This window comes from Pristiophorus japonicus, chromosome 5 (genome assembly GCF_044704955.1).
Source record: "Pristiophorus japonicus isolate sPriJap1 chromosome 5, sPriJap1.hap1, whole genome shotgun sequence".
Lineage (NCBI taxonomy): Eukaryota > Metazoa > Chordata > Chondrichthyes > Pristiophoridae > Pristiophorus > Pristiophorus japonicus.
Window position 1 is genome coordinate 168,874,367 of NC_091981.1, and position 25,099 is coordinate 168,899,465.

At 43.8% G+C, this 25,099-nt stretch overlaps 1 protein-coding gene across 1 annotated transcript in view; it reads right to left on the minus strand.

Annotated features, from left to right (window-relative positions):
- The window catches only part of vps50 (VPS50 EARP/GARPII complex subunit), a 351,039-nt gene that overhangs the window by 273,740 nt on the left and 52,200 nt on the right, over window positions 1-25,099 (minus strand). Inside the window, exons 3-4 of the mRNA XM_070881083.1 lie at window positions 7,525-7,647; window positions 6,069-6,140 (exon numbers count right to left, since the gene is read on the minus strand). Coding sequence (XP_070737184.1) covers window positions 6,069-6,140; window positions 7,525-7,647 — 195 coding nt within the window. The remainder of the gene's footprint in view (window positions 1-6,068; window positions 6,141-7,524; window positions 7,648-25,099) is intronic.

The following is a 25,099-nucleotide window of genomic DNA, read 5'->3' on the forward strand; positions in this document are numbered from 1 at the left end:
ACGATTAATTAATGATCTCATAGTAAAGGATCCGCAAGGGAAGAGTGATCATAGCATGTTGCAATTTCAAATTCAGTTTGTGATTCGAGAAACTTGGGTTTCAAACTGGTGTACTGAACTTAAATAAAGGTAATTGCAAAGGTATGAAGACAGAGTTGGCTAAAGTGGACTGGGAAAATAGATTAAAGGCCAAGACGGTAGATAAGCAGTGGCAAACATTTAGGAGATATTTCATAACTCTCAGCAGATATATTCCAGTGAGAAAGAAAGACTCTAAGAGAAGGAAGAACCATCCGTGGCTAACTAAGGAAGTTAAGGATGGTATCGAATTGAAAACAATATTGTGAAGATTTGCAGTAAGCCAGCGAATTGGGAATTTTTAGAAACCAGCAAAGGACGACTAAAAAATAATGAGAGAGTAGATAGATTATGAGGGTAAACTAACGAGAAATATGAAAACAGACAGCAAGAGCTTCTACAGGTATATAAAAAGGAAGCGAGGAGCTAAAGTAAACGTTGGTTCCTTGGAGGATGAGACTGGGAATTAATAATGGGTAACAGGAAAATGGCAGAGACTTTGAACAAATATACTGTAGAAGACACTAAAAGCATCCTAATAATAGATAATCAAGGCGCTATAGGAAGGGAGTAACTGAAAACAATCACTAACAGTTAGAGAAAAAGTACTTGGCAAACTAATGGGACTAAAGGTGGACAAGTCCCCTGGACCTGAAGGCCTGCATCCTAGGGTCTTGAAAGAAGTGACTGCAGAGATAGTGGTTGTAACCAACCAAATTTCCCTAGATTCTGGAGAGGTCCCAGCGGATTGGAAAACTGCAAATGTAATGTCTCAATTTAAGAAAGGAGGGAGACAGAAAGCAGGAAACTACACACGAGTTAGCCCAACATCGGCATTGGAAAAATTCTGGAGTCCATTATTAAAGGAAGCAGTAGGACATTTTTAAAATCAAAATACAGGTACAACGTCTGAAATCCGGAATCCTCGGGAATGAATCCGTTCCGGTTTTGGGGTTTTTCCGGATTTCATACAAGAAAATCAAAACAATAGCAAAATACTGCAGATGCTGGAATCTGAAATAAAAACAGAGAATGCTGGAAATCTCAGCGGGTCAGCCTGCATCTGTGGAGAGAAAAACAGAGTTAACGTTTCAAGTCGACTGATAGAGTATTCAAACAGGCTCATTTAGACAGACTGTGAAAATTCACAGACCCCCAAGTCAAGGCTGCTACATGCAGTTCAGCATGTTGCATTAACTCATCAATCAACTTGACATTTTCGGACCTTGGGTAGCGAGCCAATTAAAACGTTAAAAGAATATTGATTTAGCCAATAAGGTCAAAGAAGGCGAGTTCTTTTCTGTAAATTGAACCCGGTATAAAATACAGCCATTTTGACCATGTGTCTCAGTAAGACAAAGGAACTGGCAATCAGCCAGCAGCTTGTTACTCTCTGCCAAGATTAAAAAGTTAAAACTACCATCGGAGTTCGTATTTCATTGGAAATTAAGAGATCTAACATCGACGAAGAAAATCAAGAGTCTAAAATCCAGAATCCTCAACCGAATCCCTGTCGGGTTTTGAGCGGTGAGATCCGAAATCCGCCAAAACACAAGATCCGGCACGGATTCGGTCGATGATTCTAGATTTCAGATTTGATTTTCTTGTATAAAATCTAGAATCCTCGACCGAATCCATGGCAGATTTCGGGTTTTGCCTAAAAAATGCCCTGTTTTCGGACAATTCGGGATTCCGGACGACTCTATCAGCTATGCGCAAAATGTCCGTTTTTTGGACAATTCCAGTTTTCGGAGTTCCAGATTCGGGATGTTGCACCTGTACAGTCAGGCAGAGTCAGCGTGGTTTTATGAAAGGGAAATCATGTTTGACACATTTGCTAGAGTTCTTTGAGGATGTAACAAGCAGGATGGATAAAGGGGAACCAGTAGATGTAGCGTATTTGCATTTGGATTTCCAGAAGGCATTCAATAAGGTGCCACATAAAAGGTTACTGCTCAAAACAAGAGCTCACAGGGTTGGGGGGCAATATTAGCACAGATAGAGGATTGGCTAACTAACAGAAAACAGAGAGTCGGGATAAATGGGTCATTTTCAGGTTGGCAAACTGTAACTAGAGGGTTGCCACAGGGATCAGTGCTGGGGCCTCAACTATTTACCATGTATATTAATGACTTGGATGAAGGGACCGAGTGTAATGTAGCCAAATTTACTGATGATACAAAGATAGGTGGGAAAGCAAGTTGTGAAGAGGACACAGAGTCTGCAAAGAGATATAGGGCTCAAAATTGACTAGGAGTTGCTCCGTTTTTTTTGGAGCAATTTGATTTTTCTGGAGTATCTTAAATATCTACATTTTGCACATTCAATTTGCGCCAGTGTGTGTAAGTGAGTTAGGATTTTTTTTTAGTTTAGTTTAGTTTTTTTCAAAAGGGGACGTTACCAGCCACCTACGCCCTTTTTGGCCATTTAGGCCACTTTGGACAGCTAATAGTTACTCCAAACTAACTTAGGCCAGCGTACGTGGCCACTTGTGGCCGCGCAGAAAACCCTTGGAGGGTTAAGAAATCAGCGCAGGTCGGTACATCGAAGGCCAGCAGAACTTAATGACTTGACTTCATCAACAGGGTTAAGGAAAGCTCATTAAAATTACTGGCTACACAGTTACCCCCCCCCCCCCCCCCACGATCAAAATTCTCGCCGCACCAACCTGTTTGTTGTGGTCTTCCAGCCTGGGAAGGCAGGCCACTCGGCCCAGGATAGGGGAAGAATAGGTCCCACACTGCAGCACGTACAAAGAGGCTGGAGGCAGGAGCTACTGCACATGTGCGCACACTCCAACGCACATGTGCAGAGCTGCCATCACTGTTTCTGGCGCAGGGCCCTAGCTCCGACCCCCAATCGACTGGCCACACTGCGCCAAGCCCCGGGAGAGGCAACAAAGCAGCCAGAATCGGGCGAGATTTTTTAAGCGTCGTTTTCAGCCCACAAAGTCAGCGCATCTCTACTGAGTGCGCCGAAAAAAGGAGTGGCCCAAATTTGAGCCCATAGATAGGCTAAGTGAGTGAGAAAATATTTGTCAGATGGCGTATAATGAGAAAATGTGAGGTTATTCACCTTGGTAGGAAAAATAAAAAAGCAAAATTATTTAAATGGAGTGAGATTACAAAATGCTGCAGTACAGAGGAATCTGGGAATCCTTGTACATGAAACACAAAAAGTTAGCATGCAGATACAGCAGTTAATTAGGAAGGCAAATGGAATGTTGGCTTTTATTGAAAAGGAATGGAGTTTAAATTTTGGGAAGTCTTGCGACAACAGTACATGGGCGTTGGTGAGATCACATCTCGAGTACTGCGTACAGTCTTGGTCTCCTTACTTAAGGAGGGATATACTTGCATTGGAGGCAGTTCAGAGAAGATTCACTAGATTGATTCCTGAGAAGGAGGGGTTGTCTTATGAAGAAAGGTTGAGCAGGTTGCACCTATACTCATTGGCATTAGAAGAATGAGAGGTGATCTTATTGAAATGTGTAAGATTCTGAGGGGGCTTGACAGGGTAGATACAGAGAGGATGTTTCCCCTCATGGTGGAATCTAGAACTAGGGGGCATAGTTTCAGAATAAGGAGTCACTCATTTAAAACAGAGGTGAGGAGGAATTTCTTCTCTGAGGGTCGTGAATCTTTGGAATTCTCTACCCGAGAGCTGTGGAGGCTGGGTCTTTGAATATATTTAAGGTGGAAATAGACAGACTTTTGAACGATAAGGGAGTCAAGGGTTATGGGGAGCAGGCATGGAAATGACAATGAGGCCAGGATCAGATTAGCCATGATCTTATTGAATGGCAGAGCAGGCTCGGGAGGACAAATGGCCTTCTCCTGCTCCTATTTCTTACGTTCTTATACAGAGCGTTGAAACCAAAATAAGTTATACAGGCCAGTCGAAGATGCATGCAAGTTATAAACCCTAGAGGAGGTCCAGGTACAAAATCTAACTCGGCACAGCAGGTCTTGTGGAAAGACAACTAGGCAACTGAAACAAGCCTACCATATCGGAGATGCATTTGCTCTTGAACATAGCATCTCAGAGTGGGATGCAGTTCCACATGCAGCAGTTCTCCACCCCCCACCTCAGCCAAGCAGTAATTTTCTAAGTGGGAAGAAGAGCCTCAGTGGGCTTTTCAATCACAGGGACATTACAGCTAAGCACACCAGCCAGATATATAGCTCCAGCAAGAGTCACTGGAGAGTAATGAGAGAAAACCTAGAGAGATTTCCCAGCTTAAACCAAGGCCAGTTGTAGGGTCCCCATTACCAATAAAGCTGAGTTTAGCTAATTGGCACAGACCAGGGACAGAACCTGGGGGGGGGGGGGGAAGGCTTCCTACCATAAATGGCCCAATATCACATCACACAATGCATTACCCACTGAGCTAATATACAGGACCTTAATATTAACAATTTTAAATGCTTTTCTATCATAACTAACTAATTAATTTTATTAACTGTTTAAAATTTTCTCAGTGATACAAGCTGAAATATGAGAAATTATTTTAAATATATGTTCCTTTACAGTATCATATTCTGGTTAAAACTACCACAAATAAAAACATAACGAAGTTCAACATGTATTAGGTGACACTTTTGCTGACCACCTGCATTCTGTCTGCAAGTGTGATGCTGACCGACTTCCTTGTGGTTCACCAATTGAACTCTTCCTTGCATTCCCAATCTGATCTCTCTGTCTTTGGTTTCCTATATTGTTACATTTAGGTTCGATGTAAAATTCAGGATCATCTTTCTTCTGGGCACTCTGCAGCCTCATGATCGGAAAAATTATTTTTCATAACTTCAGACCTTAATTTATAGCCTCCATTTACTTTACAGCAGGGGTGCTGCTGATGGGATGGTCAGTGATCGGGGGGCGGAGAATACAGAGCGAGGTGATGTTTGGGGTGGAGTCCCTCCTTCAGAATGTAGTACTGCCAAAGGGAGAATGGATCTGGGCTCACTGTATTGACTTTTTTTTTCTTTTATGGGACTGGGGAGCCATTATATTTTACCAAATTTTTCTGTTTTAATTTCAGACTACTGCATTTGCAGCTTTTTTTTTTGCTGTTTGTCAATTTACCATTTCCTTGTCTTTTTGTATATGGGGCTCTTCCAAGTCTTTTCACCTCCCCTCCCCAACTATTTACACATTCTTTTAATATGTTTCCATCTCCTCACTGATGACCTTTCCTTCAATCAATTGACTCCCTCTCTGTGATTGGATTATCTGCTAATACTCACTCCTTTTTTCTCTATTTTGTCCAACCTTATCTTTAATTCCCCAGTTCTGATGAAAGGTACACACCCAGTACATCAGAACCTGTCATTTCACCCCAGAGATGCTGACTGATATGCTGTGTATATCCACCATTTTTGATTTAATTTCAACACACATTCATGTGGGTGATATAATAGTCCAGACCAGCAGGTCTCAAAATATTTCATTGGTGCTGTATACTGCAGAACACAACTTGATAGTTTGAGCGATAAAAATTCTCTAAGTTTCGAAGTGCCTTCCACTGTTCAGCATAAAACTTGTATATATACCAAATTTTTAAATTATAGAAGTAAAATACTTAAAGTTTAGCCTACCACTTATAAAAGAAAAGCTTATTGCTAAGCAATATAGTTTCAATGTGTTGACTTCCAAAACTTCAACATTAAATTCCTATATACAAAAAAAAACTTGTTAACAAGCAATAAAAGCCACTTTGACCCTCTAATCATATTTGCTACAGGAAAATTAGCCATACCAACAATTATACAATGCCAGGTGGATAGACTGACTCAGTAAAGTTACCAGTAGCGCGGCTCTAAATGGGAATTTTTTTAAACTACCATCTCATAACTTCCAAGCTTTCATTTTGGTAGAATACATTGCGTTGTCTGAGGATAAGTATGTCACAGACCAAGGTGGTGCCTACAACATGTGTCTTGGCCACTCCCCTGGGTTTTCTAGTAATTAATAAAAAATATACTTACAGCAGCTTGCTGCTGTTTCAGTTTATCTCTGTATTCTTCTAGATCTTGGAGATTGAGAACACAGGGGAGTTTCTGTGGACAAACAAGCCGAGTAAACATATTAATTAACAAATGTTTATTCCATTTGGAAAATAATACGCTTGAAGAGCATGAATACACTTGCTGCAGCAATCTTGTATTGCTGCAGATTATTTTCAAAAAAGAATTTATTTTCAGCACAATTAATTTTGAGGGGATTCAGAGCAACATTAACAGTATCATTTTGTTTTTTTGTTTGTAGTGTAGCATTCGGCTCCTAGAAGTCTTAGCAAATACTTGAAATCAGCAAATAGAAGCATGTTACAGTTCATCTCTTCACCCGCTCATCATATTTTTATTCAGCTTAAGTAACAAAGATACTGTTAAACTGATCAGATTTTGTATTGACTGCAATTAGATAATCTATCTTGCCTTCACAAAGATAAAATGGCCCAGAAATCGCGGCCTCCCCGGGTCCATACGGAGTTTCTACGGACCCGGGAAGGCATCGGAAAAGCCGATTTTCAGCGCACAATGCGCTTGCGGTATTTACCATATCTTGCCCAGCAAATGTCCTCAAAACTCTCGCGCCTGATAAAAGCAGGCGCAAAGCCTACTTTTACAGGCATGAGAGTTTTAAAACACAAAGACATTGTAAAATAAAATTTTAAAAACATGTCGTTAAAAACCCTCCCCACTACGGTAAATTTATTTTAAACCATAATTTTAAAAAACTTAAAAAAAATAATAAAATCAGAATTTTTAAAAAATACATAAATAATATTTAAATAAATAAAAATATGCTGTGCATCTTTTCTATCTTTTATTATTGGTTGTGTTTTTTTGGGGCTGTTTCTCATTCATAATAATGGGAACTCCAACTTACGGAGTTCCCATTATTATGAATGAGAATATACTATATCTGGTATATGGTTCTGGGTAGCCAGAGTCCAGCTCCAGGCCTGTGCACGTCCCGATGTGCAAGCGCAGTCAGGAGAGGCCTCCAGACCTGGATCTCACGTGGACCCAGCAGCTTCAGGTAGGTGCGCTTCTTTTTTCCAGAATCCAGTCGAACGCCCGCGGGAAGGAGAAACCAGGATTTCTGGGCCAATACATAGGTTGAACATTAATTTATATTATATTAACATTACACCCTTGATATCATGGTGGCACCCCATCGGAGACAAACTAAGTCAGTCTGAAAGTGAATCATTTACCACATCCCCATAAATCTTTGAGAATAATTTTAACCTAACTTTACTTCAATGGAGAGTAACATTAGGTGGGGTGCAAAACCAGTGTAGCACTCAATCCCATTAGTTTCCCGATGGGCTGGTTTGGTTAAAATTGCCCACTTTGTGTCATCCCTTGGCCAACTGACATACCACTTGTGCACCTTCAACAGAAGCCCATTTGAAAAAGAACATGTTATTGTTACCTCCAGCTCATACTTCACGACATCAAAAGAATCATTGCTGAAATAGATTTCTTCAATGCTGTTTATTATTTCTTGCTCCGCTTGAGGGTCACTAGGATTTTCTCTTAATTCCCTTAGCTCTTCCTGAAATAAAATGAGGAATTAAAAAAGTAAAAACACATGGTGTTGCACTTTTATCTCCTTGCACAAAGAACTTATCTGAATTATCTCTTAACAGCCAAAGAACAAAACAACATTTTGCTGCTGACATTACAGATCAAGGGAAGTAACTCAGGTAAATTTTGCATACACTAAATTATTCTAGATTTACTAACATCAATTCAAACAAAATTAGAATTTTATTGTAATAAGAATCAATTAGTTCATGATTGAGGAATGTTTTCACAATAGTTATCCCTGGTAGGGGTGGTTTCTATACGACTTTAATCAGCTTCAGTAGAATATAAAAACAGCAGGCAGATCTCATGGCAACAGAACCAACCATGTGAATAACAGACACAAATCAACAGCATCTATTCAACCATGATGAGAATAGAGGTTGAGCATCTGAAATCCGGAAACCTCGGGACCGAGGCCGTTCCAGATTCCGGATTTTGGAACGTCTTTGCCTGTGTCGAGGTAGGTGGGGTTGGGCAGCCGAGGTAAGGGGGTGAGGTCGGCCTGCCAAGGTAAGGGGGTGAGGGGGGAGGTCGGGCCGCCGAGGTCAGGCTGCCGAGGCGGGGGAGTCTGGATTTCGGAACATTTTCCAGTTTCCGGACAACCCTGCCACTGATCGGCCCGGTGTGGGGATTCCGGAACATTCCGAATTTTGGAACTCCGGATTTCGGACGCTCAACCTGTATCACCATCATGCTAATACAGGTATAGAGTGTCTGAAATCCGAAAACCTCAGGATCGAGGCCATTCTGGATTTTGGGTACTTCCAGATTTCGGAACGTCTTTCTGACGTCCCGAATCCGGAAACATCCTGGCCGAGGTTTCTGCTATTTCCGGAATGTCTTTCCGACATCCCAAAACCAGAAACATCTGGGCCGAGGTAGGGCGGGAGGAGTCCAGGCTGGCAGCCGAGCCGGGGAGTCCACCGACAGAGCTGCGGGGGCTGGGGGCAGGTGTTGGGCCGCAGATTTTGGATCATTTTCCAGATTCCGGACGACCCTGCCACGGATAGGCTCAGTGTCTGGATTCCGGAACATTGCGAATTTCGGAATTCCAGATTTTGGACGCGCAACCTGTCGTGGTCGAAGTAATGAGTCATGCATACCCTTCTTGCAGCAGCAGAAATTTCTCCTACTTTAAAAGAACGAAAGACGACTTGCATTTATATAGCACCTTTCACGACTCCAAATTTGAGTTCTCAGGTGACTGAACAGTTCAATACAGGAATTACAGTCTCTGTCACAGGTGGGACAGACAATCGTTGAAGGAAAGGGTGGGGAGTCTGGTTTGCCGCAAACTCCTTCCACTGCCTGCACTTGTTTCCTGCGTGCTCTCGGCGACGAGACTTGAGGTGCTCAGTGCCATCCCGGATGCTCTTCCTCTACTTAGGGTGGTCTTTGGCCAGGGACTCCCAGGTGTCGGTGGGGATGTTGCACTTTATCGAGGAGGCTTTGAGGGTGGCTTTGATAAGTTTCCTCTGCCCACCTGGAGCTCGTTTGCCATGTAGGAGTTTCAAGTAGAGCGCTTGCTTTGGGAGTCTTGTGTCGGGCATGCTGACAATGTGGCCCACCCAACGGAGCTGGTCAAGTATGGTCAGTACTTCAATGCTGGGGATTTTGGTCTCATCGAGAACACTGACGTTGGTGCATCCATCCTCCCAGGGGATTTGCAGGATCTTGCGGAGACGTCATTGGTGGTATTTCTCCAGCGATTTGAGGTGTTCACTGTATATGGACCACGTCTCAGCCATACAGGAGAGCGGATATCACTACAGCCCTGTAGACCATAAGCTTCGTGCCAGGTTTGAGGGCTTGATCTTCGAAAAAACTCTTCCTCAGGCGACCGAAGGCTGTGCTGGCACAATGGAGGCGGTGCTGAACCTTTAGGTCAATGTCTGCCCTTGCTGATAATAGGCTCCCGAGGTATGGAAAGTGGTCCATGTGGTCTCTTGATGACTGGGGGGGGGGGGGGGGGGGTCAGGTTGGTGGAGGACTTTTGTTTTACGGCTCTTTAGTGTAAGACCTATGCTTTTGTTCACCTCGGTGAAGATGTTGACGATGGCTTGGAGTTCAGCTTCTGAATGTGCGCAGATGCAAGCGTTGTCCATGTACTGTAGTTCGACGAGAGGATGGGATGGTCTTGGATCTAGCCTGGAGGCGACGAAAGTTAAACAGGTTCCCACTGGTTCTATGGTTTAGTTCCATTCCAGCGGGGAGCTTTTGGGCGTGAGGTGGAGCATTCCAGTGAGGAAGATCGAGAAGAGGATTGGCACAATGATACAGCCCTGCTTGACCCCGATCCGGTTGTGGATTGGGTCTGTGGTGGATCCGTTGGTCAGGATCACGGCTTGCATGTCGTCGTGGAGCAGGCGGAGAATGGCGACAAACCTTTGGGGCAGCCGAAAAGGAAGATGCTCCATCATCCCTCGCGGTTAACAGTGTCAAAGGCCTTTGTACGGTCAAAGAAGGCCATGTACAAGGGTCGGTGCTGTTCCCTGCATTTCTCTTGCAGTTGTCGCACTGTAAAGATCATGTCCGTTGTATCCCGTAGTGGACGGAATCCTCACTGTGACTCTGGGAGGAGCTCCTCAGCCACAGGAAGACGACTGGGAAAGTCTTTCACGACCACTGGACCTCCCAAAGCACTTTATAGCCAATTATGTATTTTTGGAGTGTAGTCACTGTGGTAATGTAAGAAACACGGCAGCAAATTTGCACACTGTAAGCTCCCACAAACAGCAATTTGATTATGACCAGAAGTTGTTTTTCTTATTTTGATTCAGGGATAAATATTGGCCAGGACACCGGGGTTAACTCGCCTGCTCTTTTTCGAAATAGTGTCATGGGATTTTTTTACATCCGCCTGAGAGAGCAGATGGGGCCTCGGATTAATGTCTCATCCAAAAGGCAGCACCTACCACAGTGCAGCACTCCCTCAGTACTGCACTGAAGTATCAGCCTAGATTGTTGTGCTCAATTCAAAGCTTCTTATTCATGTTTCCTATTGTTGTTAACTAGAAATCGATGACTAGTCGCAAGTGTGGCTACAGCCACTTTAATAACATGCACCAATTTTAGCAGCCAGCACCTTCATAGAAATATAGATATTTACAGCACAGGAGGCAAACATTTGGTCCAGTGCGCCTGTGCTGGCTCTTTGAAAGAGCAGTCATGCATAGTTCTACATCCCCGCTTTTTGTCTGTAAGCTGTAAGTTCCACACCCTCAAGTATCTGTCCAACTCCCTTTTAAAATTATTTATGGAATCATCGCTTCCACCATCTGTTCAGATAGAGCATTGCAGATCCTGACAATTCTGAATGAAAAATATTCTCATCTCCCCTCTCAATCTTTTGCCAATGATTTTAAATCTATGACATTTAGTTATTGACCCACTCGCAAGATAGATTACGAAAATAAACTTGCGTAAAACATAAAAACAGATAGTAAAAGCTTTTACCGATATATAAAACGAAAAGAGTGACTAAAGTAAATGTTGGTCCCTTAGAAGATGAGAAGGGGATTTAATAATGGGAAATGTGGAAATGGCTGAGACCTTAAACAATTATTTTGCTTCGGTCTTCACAGTGGAAGACACAAAAACCATGCCAAAAATTGCTGGTCACGGGAATGTGGGAAGGGAGGACCTTGAGACAATCACTATCACTAGGGGGGTAGTGCTGGATGGGCTAATGGGACTCAAGGTAGACAAGTCCCCTGGTTCTGATGAAATGCATCCCAGGGTATTAAAAGAGATGGCGGAAGTTATAGCAGATGCATTCGTTATAATCTACCAAAATTCTCTGGACTCTGGGGAGGGAGCTGCGGATTGGAAAGCAGCTAATGTAACGCCTCTGTTTAAAAAAAAGAGGGCAGACAAAAGGCAGGTAACTATAGGCCGGTTAGTTTAACATCTGTAGTGGGGAAAATGCTTGAAGCTATTAAGGAAGAAATAGCGGGACATCTAGATAGGAATAGTGCAATTAAGCAGATGCAACATGGATTCATGAAGGGGAAATCATGTTTAACTAATTTACTGGAATTCTTTGAGGATATAACGAGCATGGTGGATAGATGTGTACCGATGGATGTGGTGTATTTAGATTTCCAAAAGGCATTCGATAAGGTGCCACACAAAAGGTTACTGCAGAAGATAAAGGTACGCGGAGTCAGAGAAAATGTATTAGCATGGATTGGGAATTGGCTAGCGAACAGAAAGCAGAGAGTCGGGATAAATGGGTCCTGTTCGGGTTGGAAATCGGTGGTTAGTGGTGTGCCACAGGGATCGGTGCTGGGACCACAACTGTTTACAATATACATAGATGACCTGGAAGAGGGGACAGAGTGTAGTGTAACAAAATTTGCAGATGACAAAGATTAGTGGGAAAGCGGGTTGTGTAGAGGACAGAGAGGCTGCAAAGAGATTTAGATAGGTTAAGCGAATGGGCTAAGGTTTGGCAGATGGAATACAATGTCGGAAAATGTGGGGTCATCCACCTTGGAAAAAAAAAACAGTAAAAGGGAATATTATTTGAATGGGGAGAAATTACAACATGCTGCGGTGCAGAGGGACCTGAGGGTCCTTGTACATGAATCCCAAAAAGTTAGTTTGCAGGTGCAGCAGGTAATCAGGAAGGTGAATGGAATATTGGCCTTCATTGCGAGAGGGATGGAGTACAAAAGCAGGGAGGTCCTGCTGCAACTGTATAAGGTATTGGTAAGGCCGCACCTGGGGTACTGCATGCAGTTTTGGTCACCTTACTTAAGGAAGGATATACTAACTTTGGAGGGGGTACAGAGACGATTCACTAGGCTGATTCCGGAGATGAGGGGGTTACCTTATGATGATAGATTGAGCAGACTGGGTCTTTACTCGTTGGAGTTCAGAAGGATGAGGGGTGACCTTATAGAAACATTTAAAATAATGAAAGGGATAGACAAGATAGAGGCAGAGAGGTTGTTTCCACTGGTAGGGGAGACTAGAACTAGGGGGCACAGCCTCAAAATACGGGGGAGCCAATTTAAAACCGCGTTGAGAAGGAATTTCTTCTCCCAGAGGGTTGTGAATCTGTGGAATTCTCTGCCCAAGGAAGCAGTTGAGGCTAGCTCATTGAATGTAGTCAAATCACAGATAGATAGATTTTTAACCAATAAGGGAATTAAGGGTTATGGGGAGTGGGCGGGTAAGTGGAGCCGAGTCCACGGCCAGATCAGCCATGATCTTGTTGAGTGGCGGAGCAGGCTCGAGGGCTAGATGGCCTACTCCTGTTCCTAATTCTTACATTCGAATACTTTTTCCCTATTTACTCGATCAAAGCCTATCTTGAAAACTTCTTATGTCACCTATTAACCTTTCTGTCCCAAGTAACCCATATGTTCAACTTGTCCTGCCACCTTTAAGGATTTGTGTATATGGACACCAAGGTGTCTCTGCTCATCTACAATTTTCAAAATCGTGTCATTTATAGCTTACTGTCTTTCCATATTAGTCCTCCCAAAGTGCATCACTTCAAACTTCTCCACATTGAATTCCATCTGCCATGCTTCTGCCCATTTCATTATCCTCATCATGATCATCTACTTTGCCAAGTTTTGTATCATTTCTAAACTTTATAATGCTTCTTCCTACACCTGAGTACAGGTTGCTTATAAAAAGTAATGCACCCAAAAATGACCCTTGGAAAACACCACTGCAAACCAATTCCTAGAATTAAAAAGATCCATCCACTACCACCTTTCGTTTCCGGTCACTGAGCCAATTTTGTATCCATACCACCACTTTCCCGTTATTTCCATGGGCTTCCATCTTCTTAATAAGCCTCCTGTATGGCACTTTGTCGATTGCCTTCCAAAAGTTCATACAACATCTACCTTCTGTTACCTCAAAGAATTCAATCAAGTTAGTTAGACACAACTTACCTTTAACAAATCCATGCTGGCTCTCCTTGATTAACCTTTGCCATTCCAAATGAAAGTTTATTTTGCCCCGGATAATGGTTTTCAATAACTTCCCCACCACATGGCAAACTGGCCTGCAGTTTCTTGTTTAACCCGCTCCCCTTTCTTGCATAGTGGTATAACATTAGCAATCTCCAGTCCTCCGGCACTACTTCTGTATCCAATGAGGATTAAAAGATTGGGACCAATGCTTCTGCCATTTCTACCTTTGCTCCTTTCAGCAACCTGGGATGCATTCCACCTGGACCAAATGACTCACCAACTTTCAGAAATGCTACTTTTTAGTAGGTCTTCTCTATCTATTATTATCCTGTCCATAACTTCTCGCTCCTCTTTTAGTGTAATTCACCTCATCTGCTTCCTTTGTGAAAACAGATGAAAGTACTCATTTAAAACCTTTGCTTCGACATGAAGATTTCCCTTTGGGTCCTTAATAGATCCAACATTTTCCCTAGCAAACCAGTTACACTTTCTGTTTATAAAATGATTAGGGTTCAATTTAATGTTGCCTGCTAATCTTTTCTCGTAACCTCTCTTTATTAACTTTTTCAATTCCTTCTCTCCTTCTCACTGTTTGGAGCTTGATAAAAAAAAACTTATTTTTCCTTCTCTATCATTCTGAAATACTTGGTAACCAGGAATATTAATAATCCATTCCTGACCTTGTTTGAGCCATTTCTCCGTTAATGCAACCACATCATAATCCCATGTAGAATTCATGCTTGCCGTTCACCAACCTTATAAATTGCATTACGGACACTGACGATCTTACAATGCAATACCTCTTTCATCACTTTTGCTAATTCTATAATCTGGTCCCTGCAATTTGGGGGATATTTATAGAAACATGGAAAATAGGTGCAGGAGTAGGCCATTTGGCACTTCGAGCCTGCACCACCATTCAATAAGATCATGGCTGATCATTCACCTCAGTACCCCTTTTCTGCTTTCTCTCCATACACCTTGATCCCTTTAGCCGTAAGGGCCATATCGAACTCCCTCTTGAATATATCCAATGAACTGACATCAGCAGCTCTCTGCAGTAGGGAATTCCACAGGTTAACAACTCTGAGTGAAGAAGTTTCTCCTCATCTCAGTCCTAAATGGCCTAACCCTTATCCTAAGATTGTGTCCCCTGGTTCTGGACTTCCCCAACATCGGGAACATTCTTCCTGCATCTAACCTGTCCACTCCCGTCAGAATTTTATATGTTTCGATGAGATCCCCTCTCATCCTTCTAAACTCCAGTGAATACAGGCCCTGTCAGTCCAGCCATCCCAGGAATCAGTCTGGTGAACCTTCACTGCACTCCCTCAATAGCAGGAATGTCCTTCCTCAGATTAGGAGACCAAAACTGAACACAATATTCCAGGTGAGGCCTCACCTAGGCCCTGTACAACTGCAGTAAGACCTTCCTGCCCTTATACTCAAATCCCCTAGCTATGAAGACCAACATACCATTTGCCTTCTTCACTACCTGCTGTACCTGCATGCCAACTTTCAATGACTGATGTACCATGACACCCAGGTCTCGTTATACCTCCCCTTTTCCTAATCTGCCGCCATTCAGATAATATTCTGCCTTCACATTTTTGCCATCAAAGTGGATGACCTAATTTATCCACATTATACTGCATCTGCCATGCATTTGTCCACTCACCTAACCTGTCCAAGTCACCCTGCAGCCTCTTAGCGTCCTCCTCACAGCTCACACCGCCACCCAGTTTAGTGTCATCTGCAAACTTGGAGATATTACACGCAATTTCTTCAGCTAAATCATTAATGTATATTGTAAATAACTGGGGTCCCAGCACTGAGCCCTGCAGCATCCCACTAGTCACTGCCTGCCATTCTGAAAAGGACCTGTTATCTCTGCTTCCTGTCTGCCAACCAGTTCTTTATCCACGTCAGTATATTATCCCCAATATCATGTGCTTTAATTTTGCACACCGGTCTCTTGTGTGGGACCTTGTCAAAAGCCTTTTGAAAGTCCAAATACACCACATTCACTGGTTCTCCATTGTCCACTCTACTAGTTACATCCTCAAAAAATTCCAGAAGATTTGTCAAACATGCTTTCCATTTCATAAATCCATGCTGACTTGGACCGATCGTGTCGCTGCTTTCCAAATGCGCTGCCGTTTCATCTTTAATTATTGATTCCAACATTTTCCCCACTACTGATGTCAGGCTAACCGGTCTATAATTACCCATTTTCTCTCTCCCTCCTTTTTTAAAAAGTGGTGTTACATTAGCTACCCTCCAGTCCATAGGAACTGATCCCGAGTCGATAGACTGTTGGAAAATGATCACCAATGCATCCACTATTTTTAGGGCCACTTCCTTAAGTACTCTGGGATGCAGACTATCAGGCCCCAGGGATATACTGGCCTTCAATTTCATCAATGTTCCTAACACAATTTCCCGCCTAATAAAGGATATCCTTCAGGTCCTCCTTCTCACTAGACGCTCGGCTCCCTCGTACTTCCGGAAGGTTATTCGTGTCTTCCTTCGTGAAGACAGAACCAAAGTATTTGTTCAACTGGTCTGCCATTTCTTTGTTCCCCATTATCAATTCACCTGAATCTGACTGCAAGGGACCTACGTTTGTCTTCACTAATCTCTTTCTCTTCACATATCTATAGAAGCTTTTGCAGTCAGTTTTTATGTTCGCGGCAAGCTTCCTCTCATACTCTATTTTTCCCCTCATAATTAAACCCTTTGTCCTCCTCTACTAATTTCCCTCGTTAGCCACGGTTGAGCCACCTTCCCCGTTTTATTTTTACTCCAGACAGGGATATACAATTGTTGAAATTCATCCTTATGATCTTTAAATGTTTGCCATTGCCTATCCACCGTCAACCATTTAAGTATCATTTGCCAGTCTATTCTAGCCAATTCACGTCTCATACCATCGAAGTTACCTTTCCTTAAGTTCAGGACCCTAGTTTCGGAATTAACTGTGTCACTCTCCATCTTAATAAAGAATTCTACCATATTATGCTCACTCTTCCCCAAGGGGCCTCGCACAACAAGATTGCTAATTAGTCCTTTCTCATTACACATCACCCAGTCTAGGATGGCCAGCCCTCCAGTCGGTTCCTCGACATATTGGTCTAGAAAACCATCCCTAATACACTCCAGGAAATCCTCCTCCACCGTATTGCTACCAGTTTCGTTAGCCCAATCTATATATAGATTAAAGTCGCCCATGATAACTGCTGTACTTTTATTGCACGCATCCCTAATTTCTTGTTTTGATGCTGTCCCCAACCTCACGACTACTGTTTGGTGGTCTGTACACAACTCCCACTAGCGTTTTCTGCCCTTTGGTATTCCGTAGCTCCACCCATATAGATTCCACATCATCCAAGCTAATGTCCTTCCTTACTATTGCGTTAATTTCCTCTTTAACCAGCAACGCTACCCCACCTCCTTTTCCTTTCTGTCTATCCTTCCTGAATGTTGAATACCCTTGGATGTTGAGTTCCCAGCCTTGGTCATCCTGGAGCCATGTCAAGTGATGCCAATTATATCACATTCATTAAATGCTGCTTGTGCAGTTAATTCGTCCACCTTATTAAGAATATTCCTCGCATTGAGGCACAGAACCTTCAGGCTTGTCTTTTTAATACACTTTGCCCTTTTAGAATTTTGCTGTAATGTGGCCCTTTTTGATTTTTGCCTTGGGTTTCTCTGCCCTCCACTTTTACTTTTGTTCTTTCGATCTTTTGCTTCTGCCCCCATTTTACTTCCCTCTGTCTCCCTGCATAGGTTCCCATCCCCCTGCCATATTAGTTTAACCACTCCCCAACAGTACTAGCAAACACTCCCCCGAGGACATTGGTTCCGATCCTGCCCAGGTGCAGACCGTCCGGTTTGTACTGGTCCCACCTTCCCCAGAACCAGTTCCAATATCCCAGAAATTTGAATCCCTCCCTTCTGCATCACTACTCAAGGCACGTATTCATCTGAGCTATCCTGCGATTACTACTCTGACTAGCACATGGCACTGGCAGCAATCCTGAGATTACTACCTTTGAGGTCGTACTTTTTAATTTAACTCCTAGCTCCCTCATCCCGTTGGTACCTATATGCACCACGACAACTGGCTTTTCACCCTCCCCCTCCAAAATGTCCTGCAACCGCTCCGAGATATCCTTGACCCTTGCACCAGGGAAGCAACATACCATCCTGGAGTCTCGATTGCGGCCGCAGAAACATCTATCTATTTCCCTTACAATAGAACCGAGACCGAGATGAGGAGAAACTTCTTCATCCAGAGTGGTGAACCTGTGGAATTCTCTACCACAGAAAGTTGTTGAGGCCAATTCACTAAATATATTCAAAAAGGAGTTAGATGTAGTCCTTACTACGAGGGGGATCAAGGGGTATGGCGAGAAAGCAGGAATGGGATACTGAAGTTGCATGTTCAGCCATGAACTCATTGAATGGCGGTGCAGGCTCGAAGGGCCGAATGGCCTACTCCTGCACCTATTTTCTATGTTTCTATGTAATCTCCAACCACTATCGCTCTCCCACTCTTTTTCCTGCCCTCCTGTGCCACAGAGCCACCCACGGTGCTATGGACTTGGCTGCTGCTGCCCTGATGAGTCATCCCCCCAACAGTACCCAAAGCGGTATATCTGTTATAACTTTACTTGTTGATACCTCTCGGTTCCTGAATCTAATTTCCACTCCTCTCTGCTATTTTCTCATTCCCCTCCCCCGACCAAATTAGTTTAAACGCTCCCAATAGTACTCGTTAACCTCTCAGTGAGAATATTGGCCCCACATTTATTCAGGTGCAACCTGTTCATCTTGTACAGATACCACTTCCCCCAAAATTGGTACCAATGTCCCAAAAGTATGAAACCCTCCCTCCTGCACCTTTTCTCCAGCCATGCTTTTACTTGTACAGGTTGGACCTTTCTGGTCCGGCACCCTCTGGACATGACCAAGTGCTGGAAGAGAGAATTTTCCGAACCACGGGAGGTCACGCCGAGCCTAGGCATACCTAACCATAGCGCTTGGGCTCCTGAATGCCTCCGCCACGCTCCAGCTCTTTACTTTTATTCCTGTATACTATTATAACATGTTTCCCACATTATGCTTCCCGTGTGGCTGGCACTGTTTCCTGTGCAAGCCCAGCAGAGACAGGATTTCCTGTCACAATCTAATATAGCTCAGCCGATGCCGAAGCCGAACCACGTAAGTTTCCGGACCAGAGAATCCTGGACCAGAGAGGTCCAACCTGTAATATCATCCTGTTTATAGCACGTGGCACTGCATGTAATCTTGAGAAAACTTCCTTTGAAGTCCTGTTTCTTAATCTTTTTCCTAGCTCTTGAAACTCTGCCTGAAGGACATTGTTTCTATCCATGTCCTTGGTTCCAACATGGATGGCGAGTTCTGGCTGTAACCCTTACCCTCCCAGAACATCCTGCACCTACTCGGTAATATTCCTTACCCTGGTACCAGCAAGCCAAATACAATACAGGTAAATATATTTCATCTGTATATTTGCTTCACATATACCATCATTCAGTGTGAAACTTTGAAGTCTTTCTCCTTCACCAAAGTTTGGGATTCTGGCATGAATTAATCAGACACAGCATACCTTAAAGCAGATTCCAGGTTAGCATCCAGCAGTTGTGAGCACTACTTCGACTCAATCAGCGTGATTTCTGACATTGACTCACGACGAGACGTGCCAGACCGGCACTTCTCTCTATCCAGACCGGGATTGGATAATGCTTGCCCTTTGCCCATGGCTTTCCCTGTTGGAGCTGCTCATTATTTGCTGATATTTTTTTCTTCTGTTGGCCTGGATCGGTTATTCCAATCTGCATGTTTTTGTACAGAGTTGAATAGAAATCACTGACTAGCCACGAATGTGTATATAGCAACTCTGCAAGATGACCACGATGACAGCTCCCCTCTCTATACAATATTTCTGGTGTTCCCATGGCATTGTAAGTCAAGCATTTCCATCCATGTTATACACCATTATCAGAGAAACAAAATACAATAATCAGGAAGTGAAGCACACACAACAATCAGAAAACACTTGTACCTTCTGTTTTTTGTCTCTAATTTTTCCAAAAATGCACAAAAGCTTAAAGTACATGAATATGAATATTGAGATCACATGCCCAACAAAATCAAAAATGCAATTAGCCATATTTGGATTCCCAATTAGCCACATGTGGCTTGTGACTAACATACTGGACAATACTGTCTTAGTACCACACCAGGTGCTATATTTACTGTCATCAGTGACAGTTACATAGAAACATAGAAAATAGATGCAGGAGTAGGCCATTCGGCCCTTCGAGCCTGCACCACCATTCAATAAGATCATGGCTGATCATTCCCTCAGTACCCCTTTCCTGCTTTCTCTCCATACCCCTTGATCCCTTTAGCCGTAAGGGCCATATCTAACTCCCTCTTGAATATATCCAATGAACTGGCATCAACAACTCTCTGCGGTAGGGAATTCCACAGGTTAACAACCCTCAGTGAAGAAATTTCTCCTCATCTCAGTTCTAAATGGCCTACCCCTTATCCAAAGACTGTGTCCCCTGGTTCTGGACTTCCCCATCATCGGGAACATTCTTCCGGCATCTAACCTGTTCAGTCCCGTCAGAATCTTGTAAGTTTCTACGAGATCCCCTCTCATCCTTCTAAACTCCAGTGAATACAGGCCCAGTTGATCCAGTCTCTCCTCATATCAGTCCTGCCATGCTGGGAATCAGTCTGGTGAACTTTCACTGCACTCCTTCAATAGCAAGAACGTCCTTCCTCAGATTAGGAGACCAAAACTGAATACAATATTCCAGGTGAGGACTCACCTAGGCCCTGTACAACTGCAGTAAGACCTCCCTGCTTTTATACTCAAATCCCCTAGCTATGAAGGCCAACATACCATTTGCCTTCTTCACCACCTGCTGTACCTGCATGCCAACTTTCAATGACTGATGAACCATGACACCCAGGTCTCGTTGCACCTCCCCCTTTCCTAATCTGCCGGCATTCAGATAATAATCTGCCTCTGTGTTTTTGCCCCCAAAGTGGATAAACTCACATTTATCCACATTATACTGCTTCTGTCATGCATTTGCCCACTCACCTAACCTGTCCAAGTCACCCTGCAGCCTTTTAGCATCCTCCTCACAGCTCACACCGCCACCCAGTTTAGTGTCATCTGCAAACTTGGAGATATTACACTCAATTCCTTGATCTAAATCATTAATGGATATTGTAAAGAACTGGGGTCCCAGCACTGAGCCCTGCGGTACTCCACGAGTCACTGCCTGCCATTCTGAAAAGGACAGTTGTGTGAATTTGGGTAAAAATTTAGAGTACAGTGACACTGTACACTACAGCACCAATGTACTGCATCACAATGCTCAATCTTTATACTTCACCGAGTTCCTGATCTGAGCCACTCTGTAGCGGAAGATCCTAAGCAATTTGCTCTATGCAGGGACCAGGGTAAAATAAAAACATGTCAAGGGGAGATTACGGTCTTTTAACTACTTCCATGCATTTCCTGATGGTTGCTTCTGACTAACACTGCTAGAGAACAATGTGCAGATTGCCAGTTCTCCTGCTCACCTGCAATCAGTGTGTGAACAAAGAACAAAGGTATCTGGATAGCCAAACAAGTGAAATGTATCTGTTGTTTGTCCCATTAAGTAATTCAAGAAAAAATTAGAAATGCTTGGGTTAATAAATGGCAGCCAGCATGGATTTGTTAAAGGCAAATCAGATGAGAAATGTAAGAGTTTTTTGAGAAGTGCCCGATTGAATAAAGATAATGCAAAAGATATTGTGAACATGCATTTTCAGAAGGCAAATAAGGTGTTGCACAAGAGATTTGTTAGAATAATTCGGCCATATGGTATAAAAGGAAATGTAGCTGCATAGATAGAGCTGGTTAACAGACAAGAAACAAAAAGGGCCCAAGTTTCGAGCCGCGCCTAGAACAGCACAGTCTCGATCTGGACGCCCGTTTTTCGCGCCACAAAGTGCGCCGAAAAAAACCCTCCAGATTCTCCACCTCCCTGCAGGTCCTCTGGCCCTCGGCGCAGCGCAGCAGGAGCTGTCGGGGCGGAGCCAGGTCCCTGCGCCAAAAACACTGCCGGGACCTCTGCACATGCGTGCTACAGTGGGCGCGCAAGTGCAGTAGCTCCAGGCGCCCAAAACTGTGTGGGAGGGGCCCGAAGCATGCAGCCCCGAGCCCTGGCCGAATGGCGTCACTGGGGCTGCGTGAATAAGGCTCCTCCCACGGCCAGCTCCTCTGCTTCCTCCCGACCCGACTCAACTCCCACTTCCTGCCTCCGGACCGGACCAGATACCCGCTTTCCCCCCCCCCCCCCCACCGGATCCGACCTGACCTCCCTCCCCCTGACCCGAACCAAACCGACCTCCATCCCACCACCCCCCCCCGACCCGAACCATACCTCCCTCCCTCCCACCACCCAATGCCACCTACCTGTAAATCTGGTGCTGGGGACGGGCCCTGCCCGAAGTCTCGGGCCCGGCCCGTTCAGCCTCCCTCCCCGTTCTTCTTCCCCCCCCCCCAAAATCTCCTTCCCCCTCCCCTCGCTGTCAGAAACACAGACACTGACAGACAGAGAATGAGAGACACACACAGACAGACAGATAGAGACACTGACAGAGACACACTGAGGGGGGCATCCCAGCATGCTGTTGGAGGGCTCCCGGTGCTGCAGTCGGTAAGTAGAAAATGTTTTATTTATTGATTTAAAAAAAAATTATTTCTTATTAATTTTTTTTGATTGATTTATTGGTTGATTTATTGATGTATTTATCATTTATTATTGATGGCTTTTTATTTGTAAAACTGAAGTATTTAATGTTTGTAAACTTCCCTTTAAACATCCCCCGCCCCCCCCAACACCATTCCCTACGCCTGATTTGTAACCTACGCCTGATTTTCTAAAGTGTAGACAAGGTTTTTTCGAGCGTACAAAAATCTTCACTTACTCCATTCTAAGTTAGTTTGGAGTAAGTTTTCACTGATGAAACTTTGAAAACAGGCGTAAGTGGCCGGACACGCCCCCTTTTGAAAAAAAAAATTCTGTTCCAAAGTGAAACTGTTCTAACTGACTAGAACTGGAGCAAACTAAATGACGAGAATTCCGATTTCTAAGATACTCCGTTCTACACCAGTTGCTCCTAAAAATCAGGAGCAAATCATGTGGAAACTTGGGGCCAAAGAGTTAGGATCAGTGGGTGCTGCTTACCTTTGCAAATTTGGGTCTGCTGTAGATATTATCATCATCATAGGCAGTCCCTCGGAATGGAGGAAGACTTGCTTCCACTCCCAAAGTGAGTTCTTTGATGGCTGCACAGTCCGATAAGAGAGCCACAGACCCTGTTACAGGTGGGACAGACATTTGTCGAGGGAAGGGATTAATTAGCAATTTTGTTGTGCGAGGCCCCTTGGGGAAAAGTGACCATAATATGGTAGAATTCTTTATTAAGATGGAGAGTGACAAAGTTAATTCGGAAACTAGGGTCCTGAACTTAAGGAAAGGTAACTTCGAGGGTATGAGACGTGAATTGGCTAGAATAGACTGTTAAAGGATACTTAAAGGGTTGACGGTGGATAACCAATGGCAAACATTTAAAGATCACATGGATGAACTTCAGCAATTGTACATCCCTGTCTGGAGTAAAAAATAAAACTGGGAAGGTGGCTCAACCATGGCTAACAAAGGAAATTAAGGATAGCATTAAAGCCAAGAAAGAGACATATAAATTGGCTAGAAAAAGCAACAAACCTGAGGACTGGGAGAAATTTAGAATTCAACAGAGGAGGACTAAGGGTTTAATTAGGGGGAGGGGGGGAATAGAGTGAGAGAGGAAGCTCGCAGGGAATATAAAAACTGACTGCAAAAGCTTCTATAAATATGTGAAGAGAAAAAGATTAGTAAAGACAAATGTAGGTCCCTTGCAGTCAGATTCAGGTGAATTTATAATGGGGAACAAAGAAATGGCAGACCAATACTTCGGTTCTGACTTCACGAAGGAAGACACAAATAACCTTCCGAATGTACTAGGGGATAGTGGGTCTACTGAGGAGGAGGAACTGAAGGATATCCTTATTAGGCAAGAAATTGTGTTAGGGAACTTGATGGGATTGAAGTCTGATAAATCCCCGGGGCCTGATAGTCTGCATCCCAGAGTACTCAAGGAAGTGGCCCTAGAAATAGTGGATGCATTGGTGATCATTTTCCAACAGTCTATCGACTCTGGAACACCACTTTTTAAAAAAGGAGGGAGAGAGAAAACGGGTAATTATCGACCGGTTAGCCTGAAATCAGTAGCAGGGAAAATGTTGGAATCAATCATTAAGGATGAAATAGCAGCGCATTTGGAAAGAGGTGACATGATAAATCCATGCTGACTTGGACCTATGAAAGGGAAATCATGCTTGACGAATCTTCTGGAATTTTTTGAGGATGTAACTAGCAGAGTGGACAAGGGAGAACCAGTAGATGTGGTGTATTTGGACTTTCAAAAGGCTTTTGACAAGGTCCCGCACAAGAGATTGGTGTGCAAAATCAAAGCACATGGTATTGGGGATAAAATACTGACGTGGATAGGGAACTGGTTGGCAGACAGGAAGCAGAGAGTCGGGATAAACGGGTCCTTTTCAGAATGGCAGGCAGTGACTAGTGGGGTGCCACAGAATTCAATGCTGGGACCCCAGCTCTTTACAATGTACATTAACGATTTAGATGAAGGAAGAGAGTGTAATATCTCCAAGTTTGTGGATGACACTAAACTGGGTGGCGGTGTGAGCTGTGAGGAGGACGCTAAGAGGCTGCAGGGTGACTTGGATAGGTTAGGTGAGTGGGCAAATACATGGCAGATGCAGCATAATATTGATAATGTGAGGTTATCCACTTTGGGGGCAAAAACACAAAGGCAGATTATCTGAATGGCAGATTAGGAAAAGGGAGGTGCAAAGAGACCTGTGTGTCATGGTTCATCAGTCACTGAAAGTGGGCACGCAGGTATAGCAGTCGGTAAAGAATGGTATGTTGGCCTTCATAGCTCGGGGATTTGAATATAGAAGTAGGGAGGTCTTAATGCAGCTGTACAGGGCCTTTGAGAGGCTTCATCTGGAATATTGTGTTCAGTTTTGGTCTCCTAGTCCGAGGAAGGACGTTCTTACTATTGAGGAAGTGCAGCGAAGGTTCACCAGACTGATTCCAGGGATAGCTGGGCTGTCATATGAGGAGAGACTGGATCAACTGGGCCTTTTTTCATTGGAGTTTAGATGGATGAGAGGGGATCTCATAGAAACGTATAAGATTCTGACGGGATTGGACAGGATAGATGCAGGAAGAATGTTCCCGATGTTGGGGAAGTCCAGAACCAAGGGACATAGTCTTAGGATAAGGGGTAGGCCATTTAGGGCTG